The sequence below is a fragment of the Parasteatoda tepidariorum genome, chromosome 6 (genome assembly GCF_982258835.1).
Source record: "Parasteatoda tepidariorum strain Cologne lab strain chromosome 6, Ptep-v5.0, whole genome shotgun sequence".
Taxonomy (NCBI): domain Eukaryota; kingdom Metazoa; phylum Arthropoda; class Arachnida; order Araneae; family Theridiidae; genus Parasteatoda; species Parasteatoda tepidariorum.
This window is the reverse complement of record NC_141760.1, coordinates 24,238,188-24,263,522: the sequence shown is the minus strand read 5'-3', so window position 1 is coordinate 24,263,522 and position 25,335 is coordinate 24,238,188. Positions and strand designations below refer to the sequence as shown.

Sequence of the window (25,335 nt, the reverse complement as noted above, 5' to 3'; positions counted from 1 at the left end):
CCTATTTCATTGAAATTTGATGCTCCCCTTTTCATAACCTCGATTCTAATATCCGGACGCATGCTGTCAAGCAGCTTTTGTGATTTCATTTTCCTAGCTAGACTTAAGGTTTGCTCATTACTATCTCCATTGATTTCTAGATACTCATCAGTAGCCTTTTCTACTTCTTCAATTAAATTTCTTATGCTTTGATTTGGTTTTTGAATCAATGAGTTAAATTTACTTTGTAACTCTGTATAACTTAATTTCCTGGAAAATTTATCTTTTAATAATTTAACTATGCATTCGTATTCCATGTCAACATTTGTTTTGGCCTCACTAACTACGTTTAATGCTTCTCCTGCAAGATTTAACTTTAATATCAGACTTTTTTTTTTGTTGTCCCATTTTTCTAACTGAGCGATTTGCTCTAAATTATTCAGAAAAAAATTTAAATTTGCATCTTTGCTGCCATTGAAAGCTTGTAGCGAACTCGCTAAAGAATGTGAAGATTTAGCCATAGTGTATTATTAAATCACAGAAAAATTTACCTAATTAATATCTACCTTAAAATATCACTAAAATGTATATTAACAATCAATAAATAGCATTCAAACCCCCAAAAACAATATTCATACAATACATACAATACTCCATATCAAAATAATATATAAAATGTAGTTTAAAAAATATTATCAAAAAAAATGTTGTCAAATATATTTTTATATTAATAAAAATCAATAATCTTATTGAAATACTACAGAAATTAGTTTCATCACTGAAATCTTGCCCTATTAAAACATCATAAATACTGAAATCAATCAATGTATTTACCAAAATTACTAAATAAATTTTCTGTGTACTTATTTAAATTTAATATCATACACATAGAAATAATTAATATATTCAAAAAATATATCATGATCTGAATTAAAATGCTAATTAACAATCATTATAACTTAATTAAAATATCAACCAAATTATTTAAATTTTTAAAAACACCTATTATTAATCAAATTGTTCTAAATATATCACCAAATTATATATTGAATTACATATAAAATTTTAAATGTTCAAAATGTAATATTTATATTCAAATACTTCATATACAAAAGTATATTATGAAATAGCGATTCACATATAAATCAAAAGTATATTTCTTGTGACAACATATATATCAATATTAAATTCCAATTTGATACATTATTACTTATTGTTTAAATGTCAACAATAAATTTTTTATTTGTGAGAGAGAGCGAGATAAATGTTTAAAACAAATCAATTATTTGATCATATTTTTTGTGCACAAGGCACTTAGTATTTAAAATTTAATAATATTCCAGCCATAAATTAATTTAAAAGCCAAAGTTTCCAGAGATTCTCTTAAAAAAATATTTATTAACACCAGATTCGAAACCACGCGACGGCACCATCTATTAAATGTTGGGGTTTGAAGGTATATGGTTCAACTATTATATTAAGGTACCAAAAATAACATTTAGGAAAATGAATTTATTAAGGTACATCAATTAATAATGCTTAAATATTAATGTTAAAATTAAAATTATGGTACAACAAGTATATAAAAAATAATACTGATTTAATTAAATTTAACCATACTAAATAAATTGAAATAAAATTAGTAGATCTTACGATCCCTTGATCAAACTAAAGTTAACCCTGAATAAAATGCACCTCCACACGTGGTGGTCAGTGTTAAAGACGTATTAGTGGTTAGTTCATTTTATCTCTGGAAAAGAACAATTAAGATTTTGAATAAGGAAGCTAGAATAAAAATCAAAAAACAATATATTCAGCAAAAGAGAAACGACAAAAATATAAGTAACTTACACAATCTTTTATTTCGTGAAAACACATGAAGGTTCAATAGGTGATCCAAAAATAAAAAATTTAAAAGGACGGTATAAAAAAATACAATTATAATAATATCTGTAAAACTGATATTTCATTAAAGGGGAACATTAAAAGATTAAGTGAGATTGCCATTCCGGCAAATTTTTCTATCAACAGAACAACGTACTCTTCCACACACACACCGGAGGCCTAAGCCCCGGTCACCACCTCTCTCGTTATCAGACCCACATCTGCTTCTCAAATTACTTGTCGGGACGCTACAACCATCGTTGCCATCTTCACTCACAAACGTAAAGTACAGGCCTGTCCTCTCCCATTAGAAATTCTGTAGGTGGCGCTCTCTAAAACTCGTCGTCCAGTCTCTTCTCGGCTGGGATTCAGCACCTTCAGCAGATTTTATCTCTACCATGTATTTCGTGGCAAGTGGTGAAAGATCATTAAGTTCAAAGTTCATTAAGTTGAAGAATGACACTACACAAACAAAATGTTGTAAATGCATTGAAAAAAATGCAATGTTACTAGTGTAACAATTACCATGGAATAAGTTATATCCATACCAAATTTCATTTATTTATATTCAGTATTTTTTGAGATATTTGGGAAAATGTCTGCCATCTCTTAATTTTGTCGACCAGTGTATATTTCATTAAATGTATGATAATAAGATCTATAATTTCAAAAACCAAATTTTCCGGTGAACCGTTACCGTATGTGCAGAAAAATTAGCAAATGATTGTTTTAGATAGCGTATATTTTGGTTTTATTAACCATTATTAGTTTTTTTTATTACCAAAAATGTAAAAACCATGAAGTAATTTTACTAGAATTTTTTTTATCCGTGCCTGCTGTTATTTATCAGATTCACAATTTTTGTTCTTTCTGGTTAAAAAAGTAATTTTTGACCCCGAATATGTATGCTCCTTTCGCTTTCATGTTTAATACTTCTTCTCATTGGCACGACAGCCCAGGATGGGCCTTGGCCTTCTCAACAAGCCTATGCCAAGACATTCTTCCCTTAGCCAAGGTTCTCCAGTTTAATATCTCTATAATTTGTAGGTCCAAAGGTATAGTGTAGTATAGTTTAATATCTCTATAATTTGTAGGTCCAAAGGTATAGTCTCTATATGTGTAGGTTTCAAAGAAGTCTAAAAATCTTAGGTTTGGTCGTCCTCTTTTTCTTGTACCTGTTGGCCTGGCACAGAAAACTTTTCTATCCTCCATTCTTATAATGTGGCCTGCTCATTTAATCCTTTGAATTTTGATAAATTTAATGACATAAGGTTCTTTATATGCTTTGTAAAGTTCCGTGTTTGATCTTCTAAACCAGGTACCGTTTTTACTTATTCCACCAAAAATGCTTCGCATTAATTTTCTCTCAAATCTAGCTACCATATTTTCATCTCCACGTGTCATTGTCCAGGTCTCACATGCGTATGTAAGCACTGATCTTATAAGACATTTATAGAGTAACACTTTTGTTTTTTTTCTTTTTATTAGGCTTGACTTAAGATACTTTCTTAGACCATAAAAACACTTATTGGCCATCGTGATTCTCGTGTGTATTTCTTGTGTAGTGTCGTTTTTGTTGTTAATCTTAGACCCCAAATAGGTGAAGCTATCAACGGCTTCGAATTCATGTTTAATAAGGATTTTAAAAATAAAGGGTGGTCTTCACCGAACACCCTGTATGTTTAATAATTTAACCAGGGGTCTGTTTAGAAGAAATTTGGGTCCGTTAGCGGACCCTTCACAAAATATCTTTTCATAAAAACGGAGCCTTCACAAAATATTGTAACTTAAAAACGGACCCTTCACAAATTTGTTTATCTTCATTATTGTTTTGTTAATCGAATAAACCCTTCCCAGGGCAGAAAACAAGAAAGATGGATTGTGATGCCACAATTGGCATTACATATTTATTTCCTATCTTTTAAAAATATCTTTCATTACTTAAGCTTATTTTTATTAATAGGAGAATTATATTTAAAATAAATCAAAGACTTAATCTTTTAAAACGAACATAAAATATTTTTTTCTTCTGTTCTAAATTAATGTAACGGATACTTTTTATTTCATTATTATGCAGACTTATTAATTCACTGTCGCCTCTAATCGAAAAAAAAAAATCTATTTATAACTTTTTAGTCTAAATTTCCAATTGCTAAATGTTTCGGTTGCATGGTTGCAATAATTCTCATAAATTTGTTGGCGACTCGTGATCGCCATGGTATTCTTTTAAATCCATATTGATATGCTAGTTGGCTTTGTTTTGGCTATGTAAATGTATAAAATGTAATGTATAATGTAATGTAATGTAAATGTATGTATAAAATGTATAAAAAAAAGAAAAGAAAAAAGAACTTATGTATAATAAATTTGCGAGAAAATTTAGGTACAATTTCAATAATAAAACTTCCTAGAATATCGAGCGTGTTCAAACATCGTGTAAACTTAACAAAAAAGTAGAGTGATCCGCCGAAATTTTTAAGAATACGTTCCGCCTTTAAACTTTTGTTATTTATTCTCATTTAATCATTCCATTAGTTCTACTATAAGTCATGCCTTTAAAAAAATTGTATGGTTGTGTAAAGTTCGTAATTTAATTAATTTTGTTTATTTGAATTGCTGATCATATTTAAGCTAAGTGTATGTTTTTAATAAAATTTTCAATCGGTTAAAAAAAAAATCTCTATTTAGTCAAGAATTCTTAAGATCACGAAATAATATTCCTATTCAACTTGGTAATTTCGATCAACCCAACTATATATTTATATTGTCTTATAATATTTTCAATTAATATATTTTGCAATCAAATTTACCTTTCTAAATGTTCTATTTAAATAATTCGAATTTCGCAAACCTTATAATTTTTGCCAATTAAAGTTTTTTTTCTAATAATTTAATACCCAGTTAATTACAAATCGATTTTTAGTTCTTACTTTTTAAAGTGCGTACAACTTTATCGCGTATTTTCGTGAAATCCATTATAGTTTTTGAATCCATCATGTTTGGAATATTAAGCCATGAGCTAAACTAAATTTTTTTTTTACATCGTCAAAAATTTGTTAATTGATTTGAACTTTAAAAGAAACTAAACTAAAATATTTCTTTGGTAAAAACTGTTTTGAAAAGTTCTTTTTTTCTTTTTTTTTTAAAGTATATATTTTTAAAGGATATTTCTTTGAAACAATATTATTACTTACCATTTTTTTTTCGTTTCTTCAGGTGTCATAACATTGGTTGCTTTGTTCTTTTTCTTCATGATATTTGTGATATTTTTCTTGAATTTTCCAAATTGAATATATATTTCAAAATTCAAGGTGACAAAATTGTCAAGATGCATGAATGGCTCGCCAATATCGCATTTCTGAGTTTCACTGCAGTATGGTAATGTATTCACTATGATATCTTTACCTTAAATGTTGTTAAGAATATTCGTATCCAGAAGCGCTCCAGCAGCGCCCCCTATGTAACCGGGATTAATGTAAATGATTATGTCTTGAGTGTCTGTGTTAATATGTATGTGTTTGTGTTACGTCCCAATAAATGTTTCTAAAAGTAACAATTCGTTTGTCAATTCGAAAGTAATTAGTTTCGTAACAGAAAATTGATGCATCGTCCGTGGAAGCCCATGGTTTGTTCGAATAAAAAATTCGTTTGCAAGAAATAAAGAATGACGGCATGTGGGGTATGTTGTTTTGATTTGATACTTATCCATTTCGTATTGTGTTGAAAGTAGTTAAAAGTCATTGCATTGAAATAGTTTCGATTTGGACATTTAATTGTTTCATATTGTGTCGAATTAGGGTTTATGAGTAGGAAATTGTTGAAATGGTAAAATTTTGTTGTTTATGTTTGATATATATACTTTCGTTTTGAATAAGTACTAGTTTGAATAAGTAGTGTTTGTATTTACTGAACCACATATGCTTTAAAAATTGTTTGATTTGGTAGTGCTTATTAATATCTGAATAGGAATATAAATTTAGTAATGGCTGAAAAGAAAGAGTTGGATAAGTTAAAAAAACAACGCACTTCGCATAGAGGACAGGTTACTAAACTAATTACAAAAATTAAAACTTGTTTAGATGAGCAGGGAATTGAAATCGATGAGTTCGAAAGTCTGTTGATCCAATTGCAAACCAAAGACGATCAAATCAAATCTTTAGATGTTAAAATCGAAAATCTTTTAGATAATGATGATATTGAATCAGAAATAGAAAAAATTGATGAATATAACGAAGAAATAGTTTTTACTACTGTTAAATTAAAAAACAAAATAAAATCGTTGCAATCTGATAGCGTAATTGAAAATAAATATAATAATGTGCAAGAAAACCCAGCGAATCGTAGCGGAAATATAAGCGCAAAATTGCCTAAATTAAAAATTCAAACTTATTATGGCGATCCATCAGAGTATTTGAATTTCTGGAATCAATATGAAAATTCAATTGACAAAAATCCTTCTCTCTCAGTTGTAGAAAAATTTTCATATTTATTTAGTTGTCTTGGTGGTGAGGCACTTTCTTGCATTAAAGGTTTTGCGATAACAGAAAACAACTATAAACCAGCTCTTAAATTAATTCAAGATACATTCGGTCAAAAAGATGTTTTAATTAACGCCCATATGTCTAAACTGTTAAATATGACCCCTTTAAAAATTTCGTCTAATTTACAGGAATTAAAGAATCTTTATTTTAAATGTCAAACTCAAATTCGTTCTCTTGAAAGTTTAGGTGTAAAATCGGAAACGTATAGTGTAATGCTTAGCGCAATTATTTTGAAACTATTTCCCAGTGATCTTATTTTAGAATTTAGTAAAGAGCAAATTTCAAGTACTAATCATGATCTAAATGAATTAATGAGTTTTTTGCATAACGCTATTATCGCCAGAGAGAGGGCTTTTCACTTGCAGCAGTCTGCGATTTCCCCCCCTTCGCCTCGCCAGGCGTCGAATTTCCATTCAAAACAAATTTCTCGTAAATATAACGGAGGCTCTTGGAATCGGAATAAATTTATACCCTCCGCGAATGAATTGCTGACTAATGCAGCTTCAAATGGTTGTATATTTTGTAATCAAAATCATTTGAGTTCTTTATGTGAGAATTTGAAAGCTCAAAATAAAAGAGAGAAATTATTACGCGAAAGAAGATGCTTATTATGTTGTAATGTTAATTGTTTTGTTAAAAATTGTAAAGGCCCCGCTTGTTCTTTTTGTAATGGTAGACATGCGCGTGCAATATGTTTTAAACTAGAAAACTCTAAAAAGGATAAGGATGAGGGCGATTCGAAGAAAAACCAAAATGAAGAGAAAAAATTAAATGAAATTGTATCCACTTCTTCGAATCATATAGGGAATAAAAATGGAGGGATTTTGTTGCAATGTGTAAAGGTAGAAATTGTTGGCACTAATTCTTCGGATTTAATATTTTCGTTGTTTGATAATGGCTCTGAACGGACTTTTGTTAAAAAATGTGTTTCCGAAAGGTTATGATTAAAGGTTGTAGGGTTTGAAAAATTGAAAATTTATAGTTTAGCTCCAAGAATCCTAAGTTGCAGGTTTGTCGCAAAGTGGAGGTTAAGTTGCGAAATATTTTCGAAGGTAACGAAGTCGTGATTGAGGCATTGGAGATAGATGAAATTTCGAGAGCGCCAATTCATGTTCCTGATCAAAGGGTTTGCGCTGAGATGAAGGCCAGGAGACTTGAGTTGACGTTTAATACTAATGAGTTGTCCAATGATTGTAGGATCTCATTGTTAGTTGGATCGGATTATTATTGGGATTTGACTAAGAGATTTCAAAGGTTAAATTCATCATTAGTTGCTCTTGAAACAGTTTTTGGATGGTCCCTTCAAGGTAGATGTGAAGGTTCAATTGAGTCCGCATCGGTTAATTTCGTTTTTAGTGAGAATGATTCAATCTCTTCGGAGCTTAGACGATTTTGGGAATTGGAAAGTTTGGGAATTAGAGGTGACGAAATAGAGACTTTAGGTAGCAAAGAACAAGATCTTTTGAGGGAATTTAATGATTCGATTCAGTTTGTTGACAATATATATTGTGTTAAGTTGCCTTGGATAGAAAGGATGCAAGAAAAGTTGGCGAGCAATAGGGAGGTGGCATTAAAACGTTTTAATAGTTTGGTCAAGAGGTTTAAGAGAGATTCATCTTTGTATAAGGAGTATCGGGAGGTTGTAGACGGTTATCTTAAAGAGGGAATAGTTGAATTGTCAGATAATTTAATTGATGAATCTACGTTTTATTTGCCCCACCATGCTGTCATTCGCGAAGATAAAACAAGTAGTCGCCTCAGAATAGTGTTTGATGGTACAGCTCATGCAGAGGGAGAATACTCACTCAATGATTGTCTTCATACTGGAATGAACTTATATCCAAACTTGTTCGAGCTTTTGTTGCAATTTAGACAAAATGCTATAGCATATACAGCTGATGTTAAACAGGCATATTTACAAATTTTGATAGACTCAGATGATCGACGATTTACCAAATTTTTCTGGATTGAAGACCTCAATTCAGACAAGCTTTGTGTACTAAACTTCACTAGAGTGCTATTTGGACTTAAACCAAGTCCTTACTTGCTTGCAGCAACTCTTAAGCACCATTTTGAAAGGTGCCAAAATTTATTCCCAGAAACTTGTGAAGTGTTAAGAAATTCGTTCTGGGTCGATGATCTCGTTGGAGGAACTGATAATTTAGAAACTGCTCATAAAATCAGCACTGAAAGTGTAGAGATAATGAAGAAAGCTGGAATGGTGCTTAGAAAATGGCAAACTAACTCGATACCACTCCGTGAGATGTACAGAAGATCTGGCATAGAAACTGATGACTCAAATGGCATAAGTGGAAATGGTGTACCAAGTAAAGTTCTAGGACTAGCTTGGAATCCTGATGAAGATATAATCTTTTTTGACGTCAGCAAGTTGAAAGACATTGCTGTCAATGGTAGCAGTACCAAGCAGGGGCGTATATATGGGGGGTGCCGAGGGGGCCAGGGCCCCTCCCGAAATCCGAAGGAAAAAAATTATATATATACACGTATAGTTAGTTAATATTCGGATGGCTTTGCTAGCAAATAGTTTCCGAAAAAAAGTATAGATGGCGCTAAGAGTATCGTAAATCTAAAATGAAGGCGTGCAATGAAGGCGTGGCCTATTTTGAAGACCCAATCGAGATTTTGAATAGGTTCCTTTTCGAAGATTTTAGACTGTTCCAGAAATCAAAGCTTCTCGAATTTATGCGCTCTAACTCAACCTATATAAGCGGGAAACGTTTGTTGTTAAGTCAATTGCATTCATAATGAAGAGGCAAGCTTCTATTATAAATTTTTTTGCAAAAAAACAGATTGTAAATAAGTCTATTAGCGACAGTACTGAAGTTGGCTGTGCTACTAAGAATGTTTCTTCTGTTTTCGAAGGTATTGGTACGGTTGATCCACATCCAGCCCCACTTACAGAGGACTTCAACCAGGTAAAAAGAAATATCTATGATATTGGAAACTATTGTCAAAACGATTCCGTTCGTTCGTTAACAAATGAAGAAAAAATTTCGCTTGTAGAAAATGTTTGGAAACCACAACCTGCATACAAATTTCCTTCTAATTCCAGTTGTTCTACTTCAACCCATACTAGAACTTTTCAAATGAAATGGTTAGAAGAATTTGAGTGGTTAGCTTATTCTGAAGAAAAATCCGGATCTTTTTGTAAATATTGCGTAATATTTTCACCTTCCAATACTGTAGGAAAAGGAGATCATCAAGTAACAGGGGCATTAGTAACACGGGCATTTAATAATTTGAAAAAAGCCAAGGAAATATTTCGTAAACATGAAAATTTCACTTATCATAAAACATCAGTTTTGATTGCTGAAGACACAAAATCCATTGTAAAAAAAAAAGCTGACAGTGTTATCAATCAAGTCAATTCTCAAAGAAAATTGGATGTTGAAAAAAACAGAAAAAGATTGATTCCTATTATACAAACTATAAGATTTTGTGGAAGGCAACAAATAGCAGTGAGAGGTCATCGTGATGGTGGACGAATAGGCCTAGAAGAACCCGAAAAAAATGACGGAAATTTTCGATCATTGCTGAGATATCGAGCTAACAGTGGAGATAAAGACCTTAAAGATCAATTAATGAACAGTGGTGGGAAGAGTATGTACACCAGTTCTTTTATACAAAACGAAATCATTGACACGTTTGGTCATTTAATCCAATCTCAAATTGTGACAAATGTCAGGAAGTCTATTTTTTATTCCATTTTAGCAGATGAAACCACTGACATTAGCCAAGTAGAGCAGTTTTCTCTTTACGTACGGTATGTTGAAGACCAATCATACGAAATTAGAGAAGATTTTTTAACTTTCGTCCCCGTTCATGACGTTACTGGTGCAGGCTTAGCTAACACAGTGTTGGAGACCTTGTCAAGTTTAGGATTTGACTTAAAGAAAATGAGAGGTCAAGGATACGACGGTGCTTCCGCGATGAGAGGGCAATTCAGAGGGGTACAAGCTTTTATCAGAGAAAAACTTCCACTGGCCTTGTATACACGTTGTTCATCACATAGTCTAAATTTGTGTTTGTCAGATGCAAGTAACATCCCTTCTATAAGAAATTGCATGGGCGTTATCAAAGAAGTCTGCGGATTTTTCCACAAGTCAGCCAAAAGAACTGAAATACTGAAATCGACGATATCTGACTGCTGTCCTGAACAGAAAAAAAAGAAACTTATTTCACTCTGTGAAACACGATGGGTGGATAGGCACGACTCTGTGTTTTTGTTTAAAGATATTTTAGAACCAATCATTCTCTCTCTTTTGAAAATAGAAGAAGAATCAAGTGACTCAGCACCTAAGGCACATGCTCTAGGTAGTTCTATCAGTCAATTTCAATTTCTTGTCAATCTTTTTCTTTTGAGCCGCATGCTGTAAACTACACATAACTTATCCGAGACGCTTCAAAAAAGAAACATAGATCTTTCTCAAGCCATATCAAATGTTACAAGCGTCTTAGATCTGCTATCGAAGCAAAGGGCAAATGAAGACAACTTTAAAACCCTGTATGTTGAAGTAAAGGAATTTGCTGAAAAACTCGACATTAAAGAAGAGATTCCAAGAATTTGTCGTCTTCAAACAGCCCGCAACAACGTCCCTTACAGCTCAAAGGAAGAGTACTATCGACGAATTGTTTATGTACCTTACCTTGACGATTTTTGTAATTCCCTAAAGGAACGCTTTCAATCTCACAAGGAAACAGTTGCATCCTTACAACACATACTTCCAGAATTTTGTATAAAAACAGATTTCAGTTCTCTGGAAGCTGCTTTCAGTTTCTACGAAGACGATTTGTCCCATAAAGAGATCGTGAAAAGTGAATTCATGTTATGGAGAGAAAAGTGGAGTCGGGATAAATCTGAAGATCTTCCCGAAACAGCAATTTGTTGTTTAGAAAAATGTGACAAGACTTTCTTCCCTAACATTTATATTCTTTTAAAATTACTAGCAGTTCTACCTGTTTCTGTTGCGACTGTGGAAAGAAGCTTCTCAAGTTTAAGAAGACTGAAGTCTTACTTAAGAAACACCACTTCGGAAAATAGACTTAATGGACTTGCATTACTTTCCATCCATAGAGACGTTAAAATAAGCGATGAAGAAGTACTTGATAAGTTTGCAAGTGTACCAAGAAATCTGAGCTTTGTTTTGTAAATTTTACTTAAAAAGACAAACTTCTTATATATAAATATATATATATGTATGTACAGTCGTCAATCCAAATAAAATCAATTGTTACGTTCAATTTTGTTTACTCATAGTTTATAAACTGAAAGCATAAAAAAAATGATAACGAGATTGTTTAGTTCCAACACTTAGTTTTTTTTAAACTAAAAATAAAATTAAATGTTGGGCCCCCTCCAAAATTTTAACTTATATTCGCCACTGGTACCAAGCGATTTGTATTACACCTTCTGAGTCGTATCTTCGATCCCATTGGCTACGTTGGTCCTTTCATTATGAAACTGAAAATTCTTATCCAAGAATTGTGGGCTGCTAATATTGACTGGGATATTGAACTTCCACCTTTACTGGACTACAAGTGGCAGTTGTGGTGCAGTGAAATCGAACTTTTGAACGAGATATTCATTCCTAGACATTATTTTTTAGGATTAACTTTATGTGATTTTATTTCATTTGATATTCATTCTTTTTCAGATGCTTCCATGAATGCCTATGGCTGTGTGATCTATTTAAGAGGAATTACTCGAGAAAATCGAGTGATTACTAGCTTTGTATGTTCCAAGAGTAGGGTTGCTCCTATTAAGTCTATCACATTACCACGTTTAGAATTGTTAGGATGTTTATTGTCCGCTAGGTTAGTTAAACAAGTTAGTAAATGTTTAAAATTTGAAACTACTCATCACTATTGGACAGACTCAACCATATGCATGTATTGGATTAAGGGAGAGGCCAATAACTACAAAACCTTTGTTAAAAAATAGAGTCAATGAAATTCAAAATTTAACTGAACAAACAGAATGGTCTCATTGTCCTGGAAAAGAAAATCCTGCAGATATCCTTTCAAGGGGTATTTCTGCTTCGGACTTAGTCAAAAATTCGTTGTGGTGGTATGGACCACCTTGGTTGAGTCAACCTAGTGAGTTTTGGCCTTGTAAAATTGAAAATGAGAAACCCATTGGAGATTTAGAAGTTAGAAAAGAATGTGAAATAATCTCCCAATGTAAATGTACAGTGTTTGATTCAGAATTTGTATTAGATTTAAATAAATATAGTAACTTAGATAGAGTGTTAAAAATTACAGTACTGGTTAAAAGATTCGTCAACAAGCTCAAAAAATTACCAGTTGAGTTGGGATCTTACACTGCAACTGAGCTCTCAGAAGCTGAGATGGACTGGATAAGGTATGAGCAAAGTCTTGTCTACTCTTCTGAATTGGAATGCATTAAAAATGGTAAACAGGTATCTAAAAAGTCGTCTCTTTATTATTTCGCCCCATTTTTAGATAAAAATAATGTTTTGCGGGTAAGGGGAAGGTTAGAAGAAAGTGAATTTTCAGATAGCGAGATTCATCCAATTCTTTTACCTAAAAAGTCAAAATTTACTGAATTACTAATTTCTAGAGAACATAAAAAGGTTTGTCACGGTGGGGTGTCGGCTACCCTCGCAAAAATTTTGGATTCCGAAGGGTAGACAAATAGTGAAAAAGGTTTTAAAAACTTGTCTCATTTGTAAAAGGTACTCTTTGAAACCTGCAGAACAAATTACTGCACAATTACCAAAGACTAGAGTTCTTGAAAACCCCCCTTTTACTGTTACTGGAATTGATTTTACTGGTCCAGTCACTGTTCGTTCAGGTAAAGATATTAATCAAAAATCTTATATAACATTGTTTACATGTGCTGTTACAAGGGCTGTTCATATTGAATTAGTCACGGATATGACAACAAAAAACTTTATTTTGTCTTTAAGACGATTTTTGGCGAGAAAGGGAAATTGTAAGGTCATCATTTCGGATAACGCTAAGAGTTTTAAAAATGCAGAAAACATTTTGAAAAGTTTTCCTAAAATTTTGGATGATTCAGAGTTAAACAATTTTGTGGCTTTGCATGAAATAACATGGCAATTTATCCCCCCTCATGCTCCTTGGTGGGGAGGATTTATGAAAGACTCATGAAGAGTATTAAAGAACCTTTAAGAAAAATTCTCGGTAAATCTTTTCTTAGCTTTGAAGAAATGACGACCATTCTAGCAGAAATTGAATTTGTATTGAACAATCGACCACTTACTTATGTAAGCAATGAGTTAAATGAACCACTACCTCTCACACCATCCCAATTTTTATTTCCTGGACAGGAAATTCTTAGCTATCCAATTCATTTTACAGAAATTTTGAACAATGAACCCTCGAATAAAGAAAATTTAACTAGACGTAAAATTTACCAAACTAGACTTGTACGTCAAATTTGGCTGAAATGGAAAGCTAATTATTTAATGCAATTAAGAAATGCACACAAATTCGTTAATCCCTTACCAGAAAAGGATCTGAAGGTAGGGGACGTAGTATTGCTCGAAGGAATAACGAAATCTAAATTTTTGTGGCCCCTTGGCATCATTGAAAAAGTAATTATTGGCCGAGATGGTCATATTAGATCATGCATTATTAAAACATCTAAAGGTCAGTATAAACGACCAATTCAGTTAATTTACCCCCTTGAAATAAATTAATACTAAAAGGTTTCATGTATCATTGCCTATATTATCCTTGTGTCATAATGTTTTTTCTTTCTTTATATTTTGTATTTGCATATGATTTAATATAATTTAATTTGTATTTGCATTTAATAGTTTGTAGTAATGTACTCTTAACAGAGTACAGGTGGGGTGTGTTAAGAATATTCGTATCCAGAAGCGCTCCAGCAGCGCCCCCTATGTAACCGGGATTAATGTAAATGATTATGTCTTGAGTGTCTGTGTTAATATGTATGTGTTTGTGTTACGTCCCAATAAATGTTTCTAAAAGTAACAATTCGTTTGTCAATTCGAAAGTAATTAGTTTCGTAACAAATGTTAAATGCAAGAAATGTTAAATTTTGATCTTTTCAAATTTAATAGCCTAGTTCATTTTCTGGTTCAGAAAGAATTAACTCGAATAATTAATAACTGCTTACTCATTGTTTTTATCTTTTAGTTATTGTGCCAAAGAGAAAAAAGTTGTAGAAATCTTTATTTTAATTAACTGTTTTCAATTTTATTTTTTTAAACATCTCAAAACTGCCATCCAGAAATGAATTAGAATAGTAAAAAAAAAATCACTGCTTTATTTTATGGGAGAACAAAAATCAATTTCTTTTTATGGTTGTCTAAAAATAATCGTTGATTTGTAAAAATCAATTGAAATTTTTTTAAGTAGATAGAAACGTATGGCTTACTGCATTCTGTTTGGAAAAGTAGGACTTTTTTCTCCCTAGGTTTTTAAGTTAGAAACAAAGTTCACCAACAGATGACGTTGCTAACTGAGATAAACAATCAACAATTTTAATCAATAATCGATGCCTGTGCAAACAAATCAATAATCGATGCCTGTGCAAATATTTTAGTCTGGAGATCATGATATGATTCAGAAATTATTTTGAAACTCCAGCTTGGGTCACTACCAGTTGATAAACTTTGTAATTAATTTCATAAATCGGTGAGAATGCATTCTCTAGTTTGCCAAGCAGAACGCAAGAAACCATACATTTCTATCACACTTACGTTTTTCTTAATTCAGACTTGGGAATCAAATCATTGGACGCTTTTGGGACGATCGGTGTTTTTTCTACACTATTTATTAATTAAAAATTTAGTGAAGAATAAAAGATAGGTAAAAAGTTTAAAACAGACAATGTTCACCATTTATAAACAGAATTTGATTATATACGTTGAAACAATGTTTAAATTTATTTAAAAATACTTAAAATTAATATAAATCTGTATATTGCAGGTACATTTCTCGGTTATATTGGTATCCACTCAGAGTTCTTTATACCGGGATATCCGATATTAACGGATTGCAATCAGTATTACCTTGTTCATTGCTTATGAATGGCTTATTGTGGATTTTGCAAATTTTAAATGTTTATTGGTTTTATGTAAGTAGAATTTCAGTTACTTATATCTATTAGAAACAAATTGTATAGTTTATTATGATAATTCTTATTTAAAATAAATCTTTCATTGAGCATTTGTCTATTACAAAACTGTGTAACAATTTTAGCTAATAAAGATACTATAACAAAATCAGCATGAGCGTTCAAAATAAAAGTTCACAAAAAAGAAACCTAGTACTAGTGTAAATTTACATGACTTTAATTTAGCTTACTTTTATTTCTTAAACTTTTAAGTTGAAATTTTAATACATATGTTTATTGATTTTTAAAAATTTTTTTAATATATTTTTTTAAAATTTATGATTTATTTTTTATTTTAAATTTTATTTTGTTTGTAACCAGGCATTTCAAACATGAGGAAGTTGATATTTTTAAACAAATGTTTCTATCAACTGTTTTCAATTGGAATAATTTAGAATTTAAGTATATTTCATAGTTTGTATTACTATTTTATTAAAAAATTTTGCCCGAAATTCTAGATGTTCTTATACGCATAATATTACAGAAAATCAATATTTTGCAGTTTTACTTAAAATAAATTTTTTCTTTAATGTTCTTCATAAATCTGAACGTACTGTCAAATTAAAAGGTGGGTAATTATTTTTAAGCAATTAAGTCAGCAATTTATTTTTAAAATCATTATAAATAAGCTCGAATCAATATTTTAAGTACTGATGGAACACAATTTCATTCAACTGGTAGAGCCGGATAATTTGAAAGTTCTAACCCATAATGAGTAGGGGAGTGTCGGGTACCCCCGCCCACTGTCAATTTCATATGTATAGAATATTTTTTCAAATCAATGGGCCATCAGACATTAATTGTTATATTAAAAAAAGATTATTTTCAGAGTTTCAAGTATTTATGCAGCTGGTAACATGGTAAACAATAGTTTTGAAAATATCTCTTCATTTAATAATCTGTCGGTATAAATTTTGTAATAAAAATGATAAATGAGGTTAATCTATTGTCAATACATTGGTCATTTTCATTTACACCTGAAAAAACAGTAAAAAAAAAAACGGTTCCTTGGGGTATTAATCCGTTTTTCCTTCGAGGAGAATTTCATTCCCTCTTCCTTACCCATCGAATATCGAAGAATTTCGAAGACCCGTCGAATTTTTGTTCATTTACATGAGTGTTTCTTTTTTCAATCAATAAAAATTCAAGAAATTGTAGTAAGAGAATTGTAAAAAAAAATTAACTCAAGGGATACGTGAAAAAGATCGAATTAGTCCAAGAAGATATTTTGGAAACAGCAACATCAGATGAAAGTTGATAGGAAAAAAAATGTGTTTCTTCGATTCCAAAACACATTTTGAAAATCCCAACATCAGATGAAAGTTGTTCTAGTTTCTTTGTTAAGAGGAATCATATTTCTCCTTGAATGAGGTGGGGTGAGAACAATTTGTAGACGATAAAATTCAGAGCAGCATTGGGAGCGCGGCAAAACAAAATTTTCTGTAAGTCACTTGTAAAGGAAAGGGATGGGATTTCAATAAAAACATTTTAATGTCGATCAGGAATCTGATGCAGTTTATCTTTTTAGTCCAAAATATCGAAGCTCAGCTTTCTTGTAGTGTTTATCATCTTCAGAATGTAGACATAACATACAACATTCACAAATGGAAATGGATGATCGTTAAGTTCCTCTGGGCGAAGGTATCATTTATAATAAAAAAAAGTTTGATGATTGAAGAGTTTATTTTTTGTTGAAGATACTGGATGAATAATTAATTACCATGAGTTGCAGAAGAATTTGACTTGATAAATTTTCAACTATCCATGCGAATATCTATTCGATATTTTTGATGTACCCTCTTCCGAAGTTGATTTATTTAATTTCAAATGAGAGATATTCCATATTTTTGATGTACCGTAAGTACCCCCTTCCCGACAGTTCAATCCTGGCGTCTTATAACGTCGTTGCCGAGTGGAAGGATTAAAACAGGTCTTAGGTCGGGAAGGAGGGTACAAAATTTATTTATTAATTATTAGGACAGAGCAGTCATGAGAGTGTAAAAGTGAACACGAAAAGTTGCGCTCCTTGGTTATATGATTTGGAAAATCTTGCAAAGAAAAATCCGTAAAATGTTTTAATTTAGGGAAAGAGGGAAATATTAGTAGTTGTTATTGGTTTATGAAATAGATCGAGCGTTTCCCACAGAGAGCAAAGGGAAAAATGTCCTGCTTATAATTAAATGCATGCTTGAGCCAAAAATAGATTAAAGAACAGGATGTGGCTTTTAAAAGTGTGAGAAAGTATTTCGATTAGAATAATTAATTAGGATAACATAAAAAGATCAATTGAAGCTTTTTATGTTATATATATATATATATATATATACATACAAGCTGAATACCCGTTCTTCACACTGGGTGAATAAAAGGAAAGAAAGAAAGAAATAATAATTCAGTACTGAGAAACACTACGAAATCATGCTCAAAACGGAGAGATATACCGACACAATTGAAGAGCTTAGTGGAAGAACCAGGCAAGTGATATATATATGGGAATTAATGATTCAGAGAAAATAACATGAATCAGTTGCATCACTATGGGTAAATTTAATGCAACATAGTAGCTTTTGCCTTTACTTTAGTCTTAAACTGAGCCGCATTAGTTTTTAGTACGCTTGCATGATTTTTATTTCAAATTAGGCAGTGGTAAATAAAATAAGGCGGAATATTATTAATTCCGCCTTCTAATAAATTGGTAATAACATAAATCGGGTACCACTTTTTTCATATTTTTTGGTCCTTTCTGAAAATGTCACTTACCTGGTTCCTTTACAAAGTTTTTCAATTAATAAAGGTAAAATAATTATTTTATGTATTATTATTTGTCCCCCTTTCCGATGACTTTACGTTATAAAACTAAGCATAACTCGTTTATCATAGTTCATCCAGTTAGATTAGAGATTTACAGCATTTAGCATCACTTGGCATGATGCTATTGCTCACGATAGTCAAGATTTACCTCTATCAATTTACTCCCGTACATATTCCTTTCGAGGGGCAATATTATCTATATAATACTTTATACCTTTATTAGTATATTTGGTACTTATGACATAATCCTTCAGCATTTGAGTTTTGTGCGAAAAACTGTAGCAGAAAACATTCGAATTTAAAAAAGTAAAAATAAAATAAGCAGAATTTTTGTAAAAACTTGGAAGGTCTTCGAAGCATGACCATTTCTCTATCTGAGCTTTATTTACAGTTTAAAATATTTGTAAGTAGTGGTGTAAAAAATTTCTTTTAATTCTAATTTCTCAAAATATTAATGCAATATCTTTGCTAACACTGGAAGAAATATTTTTTAAAACAATGGAAAACTCGTTGTAAAATTCTTATCAAAACTGCACCATTTACCATAACACTAATAGTACATAGTGCCATAATAATTAAGCGTCATTCCTTGTAGCAAGATTTTTTATGATTCTCCTATAACGAAGGTGGCGAACCTTTATGCACCAACGTGCCATTTTTTCTAAAAAATTGTTTAATGAAATCACAGACGTGCCGTCAAATAATTTTGACTTCATTATTATTGGGAAAATAATAATACTAAATACTATCAACTCAAAACTCTTTAGTTACATTGAAAAGAAAATACATTTTGCAATGTCTTAGTTATACGCGTAATTCAACTAAAATAGCATCAGTGGGACTTCTGTTATTGCAGATTAAATGACAAATACCTTATAGGTTGTAAGATGTTAGTTTAAGCAGGACTGTTGATTTTTTTGCTAGTTATTTATTATTAGCTTGTTTTTTTGGTTATTAATTGTTTTTTAGTATTAATTGTTAATTTTTTTATTAATATTTGTTTTTTTGTGAATTTTAATTTAATTGTTACATATGCTTCATAGTGCGTGACATGCGCGTTGTGTCGCGTGCCATTGGTTCGCCATCCCTGTACGAATTTCGAATATACATAGCTTATTTTTTTATTATAGCATATAGCTTTTTTTATTTCAACTAATGCATATTACCAACATTAATTAAGCATCATTGTCGTCATTAAAAGAGCATGGCGAGTTTTTAAGGTTCTTCTACACGAATAAATACAATTACTCCACTACTTTAGTTTTTAGTACATAGCTTATTTCTTTAATTTCAAAATGCATCGATCAAGCCGTAGTGTCTCGGAGAATAGAGTACTCGCCGGCCAATCAGGTGGAGGTTCGAATTCCAGCGATGTCTGGATGATGCAAATTCCCCGTCCGGCTCGCACCGACCGCATTGCTAACGTAAAAATTTCCTCAGTGGTAGACGGATCATGGTTTAGTACATTTACCGGTAGACGACTAACCGTGGGAAGTTTTCGTATTTTTCCTCGCTATGTGACGAAATTGCGGGTTAGTTCAATCAAAAAGCCCTCCACTACGGCAAATTTCACTCAATACTTAACCTAGAAATTCCTTTGTCTTCTACATTGGGTTCAAAATTACAGGGCTGCGGAGATGAGCATTAGTGGTCGTAAACTCAAAATTTGGATCGGCTGTTTAACGACATTTATAAAATAAAATGTGTTATGCACACATTACCTAAATTAACTAAGCTTAATAGGAGTTAATAATAATATGACGATTTTTTACATTTCTTCTCAGTGAATTAATACCACTTTAAAATCAATTTTGCCTTTCAATGCCTAACTAATTTTTTTCCATTTCCATTACTATTAATTTTAAAAAAAATTTTTGAAACACGTTTTAAAAGAATAAATATAAAAAAAAAACCCACCTCCATTTGCTGTAGGAGGCTCCACGGACTTGACTTGGAGATCGCAAGATATTGGCGTGCGAGAGAGCTTTTGGGAAGATGACTTCGATCTTTTGTTATTTTCTATTTTTATTGTTCCTCTTGTTTGTATTCCCTGCCATTGGAAATAAAATATATATATATAAAAAACCTTATCAGATAACTTTAAAAGTATAAATTTATTGACGTAGTCAACGCGTGCTAAAACACTCGTTTTCAAATAAAGCTATAAGCTACAAATATCACTGATGTTATCTTTAAAATAAGTGACTTATTAAATAGTCTATATCTAAATTTAAAACAGTGGCTAAGCTTAACTGATCAAAAAATTTCATTTCGTTTTTTACTAATCCCGCTCTAACTGCTTGTCGTAGAATCTTCTAATGCCGACAGTGATCTTTCTCATGCTTTGAACAATTTGTATGCCAAATTCTATTGCTTTCGGTTGGATGGTTTAGGAGTCTAAGCACACACACAGACATTCATTTTTATATATATAGATAGGGAATAACCATAACTTCTATACCTTATCTTATAAGCGATTAGACCATAATAAGACCTATAACTGTTGCAGTAACGTCACAGTGGGACAAGAATGTGACATATTTTTGTCTCAGTTTTGCCTCACGATCACACAATTGAAACGTAAATGTCACAATTTCGTCACATTTTTGTCGCATGGTGACCCAGTTGAGAAGAGAATATGTCAGTTTCGTCACATGGTGAGGCCACTGCGAAAACTAAATGTCTCAATTAGGTCTCATGTTGACATCAAAACTGATAGTCTTTGTGACTGTCACAATCTGATAAAGGTGTTATTTAGAGAACAGCATTTTGATCGATTACCAAATGTTCAGCTAACAATACAAGTGATTTAATTTAAACCTTGATTTTGATGTCTTTATACAGTTATTTTTTTAAAAAGAAAATTGAATAGATAAAAAATACATAATGCTACAAAAATGTTATTTGTTAAAAGAAATTTTTAAACCTAACAAACATATCCAGGCTAAAAGTATTAAAATATTTTATCAAAAAAAAAAACTTTGAAAGATTTCATATAATCCATTCTCACTATTAGTGATATTCACTAACATGGGTTTTAGTTGGTGGGTGGTTGTCTGTAATAATATATTTGTTTTTAAAGATGCTTTTAGGAATAATAATTTGAACAGCTTCATTATTTTATTTGTAAATTAAAACATTCTGTACGTACTTTTTATGAAAGGGTATAATTGATTTTTAAATTTAAAATGAAGGAACGTATATAGCATAATATATTAAATTGTCCTTGGTTAATAAAATTTTTTTTTTGCTGTCACGCACCCACCCCCCTACACACACATATATATAAGCAGAGAATGGAATGATAACACGTAGCCAATCACAAAAGACTTCTGGTTAGTAACGCACAAAACAGCCAATCAAAATTGAGAGCGCAAATATACGCGACAGCGGAACGCTCTGCGAAGAAGTTTAAATAAAAACGAATCATATGGAAAAGAAATTGATAAAAAATGTTGTATATAAGGAGGTTTTGTAAATAATTTTTAGTTTTATCACTGTTTTTCCTTACTTTCAACTGTTTTTTACTTACTTTCAAAAAATCGTTCAACCAGAAATATTAATTAACAGTTCATATTTGTTTGAGATATTTCTTAAATAATGCTTAAAAGTGCAAATCATTGGTACACAAAATGATGTGAAAAGAAAAATCAATGAAAAATTTACATAGCTAGGTTTTGTGAATATTCGGAGATCTATTGTAAATAATTTTTAATTTTATTGCTTTCACCTTATTTTTTTATAACAATTCAGACAAAAATGTTTATTGATCATTGATAACATAATTATTTAATTTTACATTTTTTTTATTAGTATTCAATCTGACAAAAAATTAAATAGCTTAATTTAATTTGTCGAATTTCAGTTAAATATGTTTTTATTATATAATTTGCTTTTTGTCTGATTGAAACTAAAATATTTTGTCAGTTGACAGTATTGAAGTTAATAGGGCAATTACTTTAAATGGTTTTTGCTTTTGAAATATTACTCAGCAACAACTTATTAATATTACATGTTTTAGTTTGCTTGCCATATTTTAAAGTTTTTTTCATTAGGTTTTAATTGTTTTCAGTTTAAAATTTAAATTACTTGGGGGGGGGAGATGAAGCACCATATAGGGAACTTCCGCCATCCTATAAGATCAACAATGATTTGAAATAGGGGTGAAAATATACTTGGCGAAATTGGCGACTTATGTTTGGCGCCATTCCTGTTTGCGAGGAACACCGTTGTAACAGGAATAGCTGCCAAAATATGATGATATTTCAATAAAACATTGGAAAATTTCAACAAAACATCGGCCAAGACATTATAATGACAATGAACCCGATATGAGCAAAATTAATAAACCCAATAAAATACATTTTGAATCGAAACAAAAATTAATGGAGTAAGTATAGAAAGAAAAGGAAAAAAAAACAACTCACTTCTTCGTTAAGCTTGAATATCTTCAGATTTAGGCGCACCTAATTCTCTAGTAGTAGTTAGATACTGTTTAAATTTATCATGAATTGAATCTATGTACCTCCATCGCCACATAAATTCGGCGAAATACGAATCGAAAATGTCTTCTGTGGTACCGGACTGCCGATGACATTTTTATCTAAAGTTCCTTTTTATGATTGCGAACATACCTTCGATCTTATTGACCATAAGCAAAAGTAATCTTAAAAGCCGGTATCCAACGTAGAACTAATGAACCTCTGAAATTACATATACTGTTGAGCATTTACAAAAAATAACGCTAAAATCTAATCCAATCAGATTCACGATTGGGTTTCAACATCGCCCAGCTTGGCGATCACAACTTGGCGAGAATCAAGGGGCACCCTCAAATATAGTCTACCCGAGTTAGGCTCTGCCACGCGTGCTTCGGATACGGAGATTAATCTCCGACTAATACCCTATAGTAATGTGTTAAATAATATTTCTTCCTCGCTTTATATAAGTTTATAATATTGTCTGTATTAAAATTGCTTTATATAAGTTTATAATACTGATAATAAGGATCTCTGACATTTTACAATCCTATTATATTCTCTCTATGTGATGTTGGTGCAGAAAAATTGCCACCTAATCTCCAGGAACGACTTTAATATTGTTCGCGAAGCGAACAAAAATGTAACTCGCCAACCCCCGAAAATTGCTACGCAATCTTATATGGTTTGCTTCGTAAACCAAGCTCGCTTCTCTCGCTACTAACTTCGCAAAGGAACTTACATTGGAAATGCACAAAATTCTAAAAATTCAAAACAATAATTCAAATCCATATAAAAACTTTTTTTTTTAAAAAAATTACTTCTTTTTAGTAAGTACTAAGTCATTAAAATAAATTTGAATTCAAATAAATGACGTGTAATTCGTTAAACCTATTAGAAATGTGCTGTAGTATAATTCGTGATATAAATCAAAAATCGTCAAATAAATTCGTAATATATAAATTCGTGAAAAAAGGCGCTTTCGACAAAATACTAAAATAGAGATCTATCGAAAAAGACTACTCACTTCTGCCTAGCTTAATAGTATGAGATTGTCGCAGCTGATCAACACCTCCTAGAAGAAGGAAGGCCTTAGCACGGATCAATTTAGTAGTCCGATCTAACGAAGTTAACTGCGCAGTAGATGAAAAATTATAAAGATGTCATTTCGTTAAGGGTACTAAGCTGCGCAGTGGTTGAAAATACGAAATATGTCATTACGTTTGGACTACTACAGGATATTTATGGTAACCCGTGCTGAGGCCTGCTCTCATCTAGGAAGTGTTGAGCTGATGCTCTCTGGTTATTTCAGTTTCCGTTTTTAAAAGCGGTATATGTTGAGACACCTCAGCTAGATTTGGAATGTGACATTTTTAGCTGCAATCTTTGGTCGATTTCCTAGCGTTGCCATTCGGGGAGTTGTAATGAGGCTTTTTTGTCGCCGTGTAAGAGAAATAGTAACGTAAACAAAACAAAGCAAACGTTGCCACCGTGGAAAAGAAATACAACCAAAATTTGGGAGCCACGTAAGAGAATTATATATATTAGATATATATATATATTCTTGGTATTCGCTTTCAGGAATGTGACTTGAATAAAATATTTCGGCATAATTACTTCACTTCTTCTCGAGTTGCAAATACCTAATCCACTTAAAGCTAAGCGACTTTTCTCTTACAAAACCCGTACTTGGTGGAACTTTTCGTTTTTGATATATAGATCAAGCATTTTTTGTTTACACAGATTTACTCAGTTTGATCAAAAGGAAGGAAAACTCTTCCAATTCGTTATACAGTGTTCTACTTTTGAAGAGTTATGCTATTAGAAAGACTGACCTGCTTTGGCCCATATTATCGTTTAAGTAAACTTAATACCAAACTTTATTTTCCTGTTAATTAATTCTCCTTGAAAATTACTGAACAATCGCATGATTCAACCTGATCTGAAACATATTTTAATCTTAGTAAGATTGAATCTTGCTTGTACATGAGTTTCATCTGAAGTTTAGTTTAATTTAGTACTCAATTTGGTTAGTTGCTTTCGATTTTGCTTTCCACCTTGATGCTTCGTCAAATTTCAAGTCTGTTCTCGTTTTTTCCTCACTTAAATTTTCATTTTTCAACACCTAATATCTATACTCTTGCCGACCAGGTGGCCGAGTGGTTAGCGTGCCTGACTGCGGGTTCGAATCCCGCTCAGGGCATGGATGTTTCTTTCCCTCTCTCTCTGTGTTCTATGTCATTTCTTCTGTGTGATTTTGGTCATTAATTACAGTCATAGAACCGTAATAATAAACACACTGTCTAATAGATTCTCCTGCTTTAATTTTTTTTCATTCTATACCACAAGTTAATACGTAATATAGAGTTCAAACTATTAGCTGGCATAATTTTTAAGTGTCTTTGTTAATCCTTTTACAAAGAATTTTCATTAAATAATTTTTTATATTTTTCTCCATTTTTTAGTATTAATTTAGATCAAAATATAGTAG

The 25,335-nt window shown here is 31.5% G+C and overlaps 1 protein-coding gene across 1 annotated transcript in view; it reads left to right on the top strand.

Moving 5' to 3' along the window:
* LOC107457454 (ceramide synthase 1) overlaps positions 1-25,335 on the top strand; it is a 49,705-nt gene that overhangs the window by 17,253 nt on the left and 7,117 nt on the right. Inside the window, exons 3-4 of the mRNA XM_087165551.1 lie at positions 5,080-5,241; positions 15,369-15,516. Of these exons, the coding sequence (XP_087021677.1) occupies positions 5,080-5,241; positions 15,369-15,516 (310 nt within the window). The remainder of the gene's footprint in view (positions 1-5,079; positions 5,242-15,368; positions 15,517-25,335) is intronic.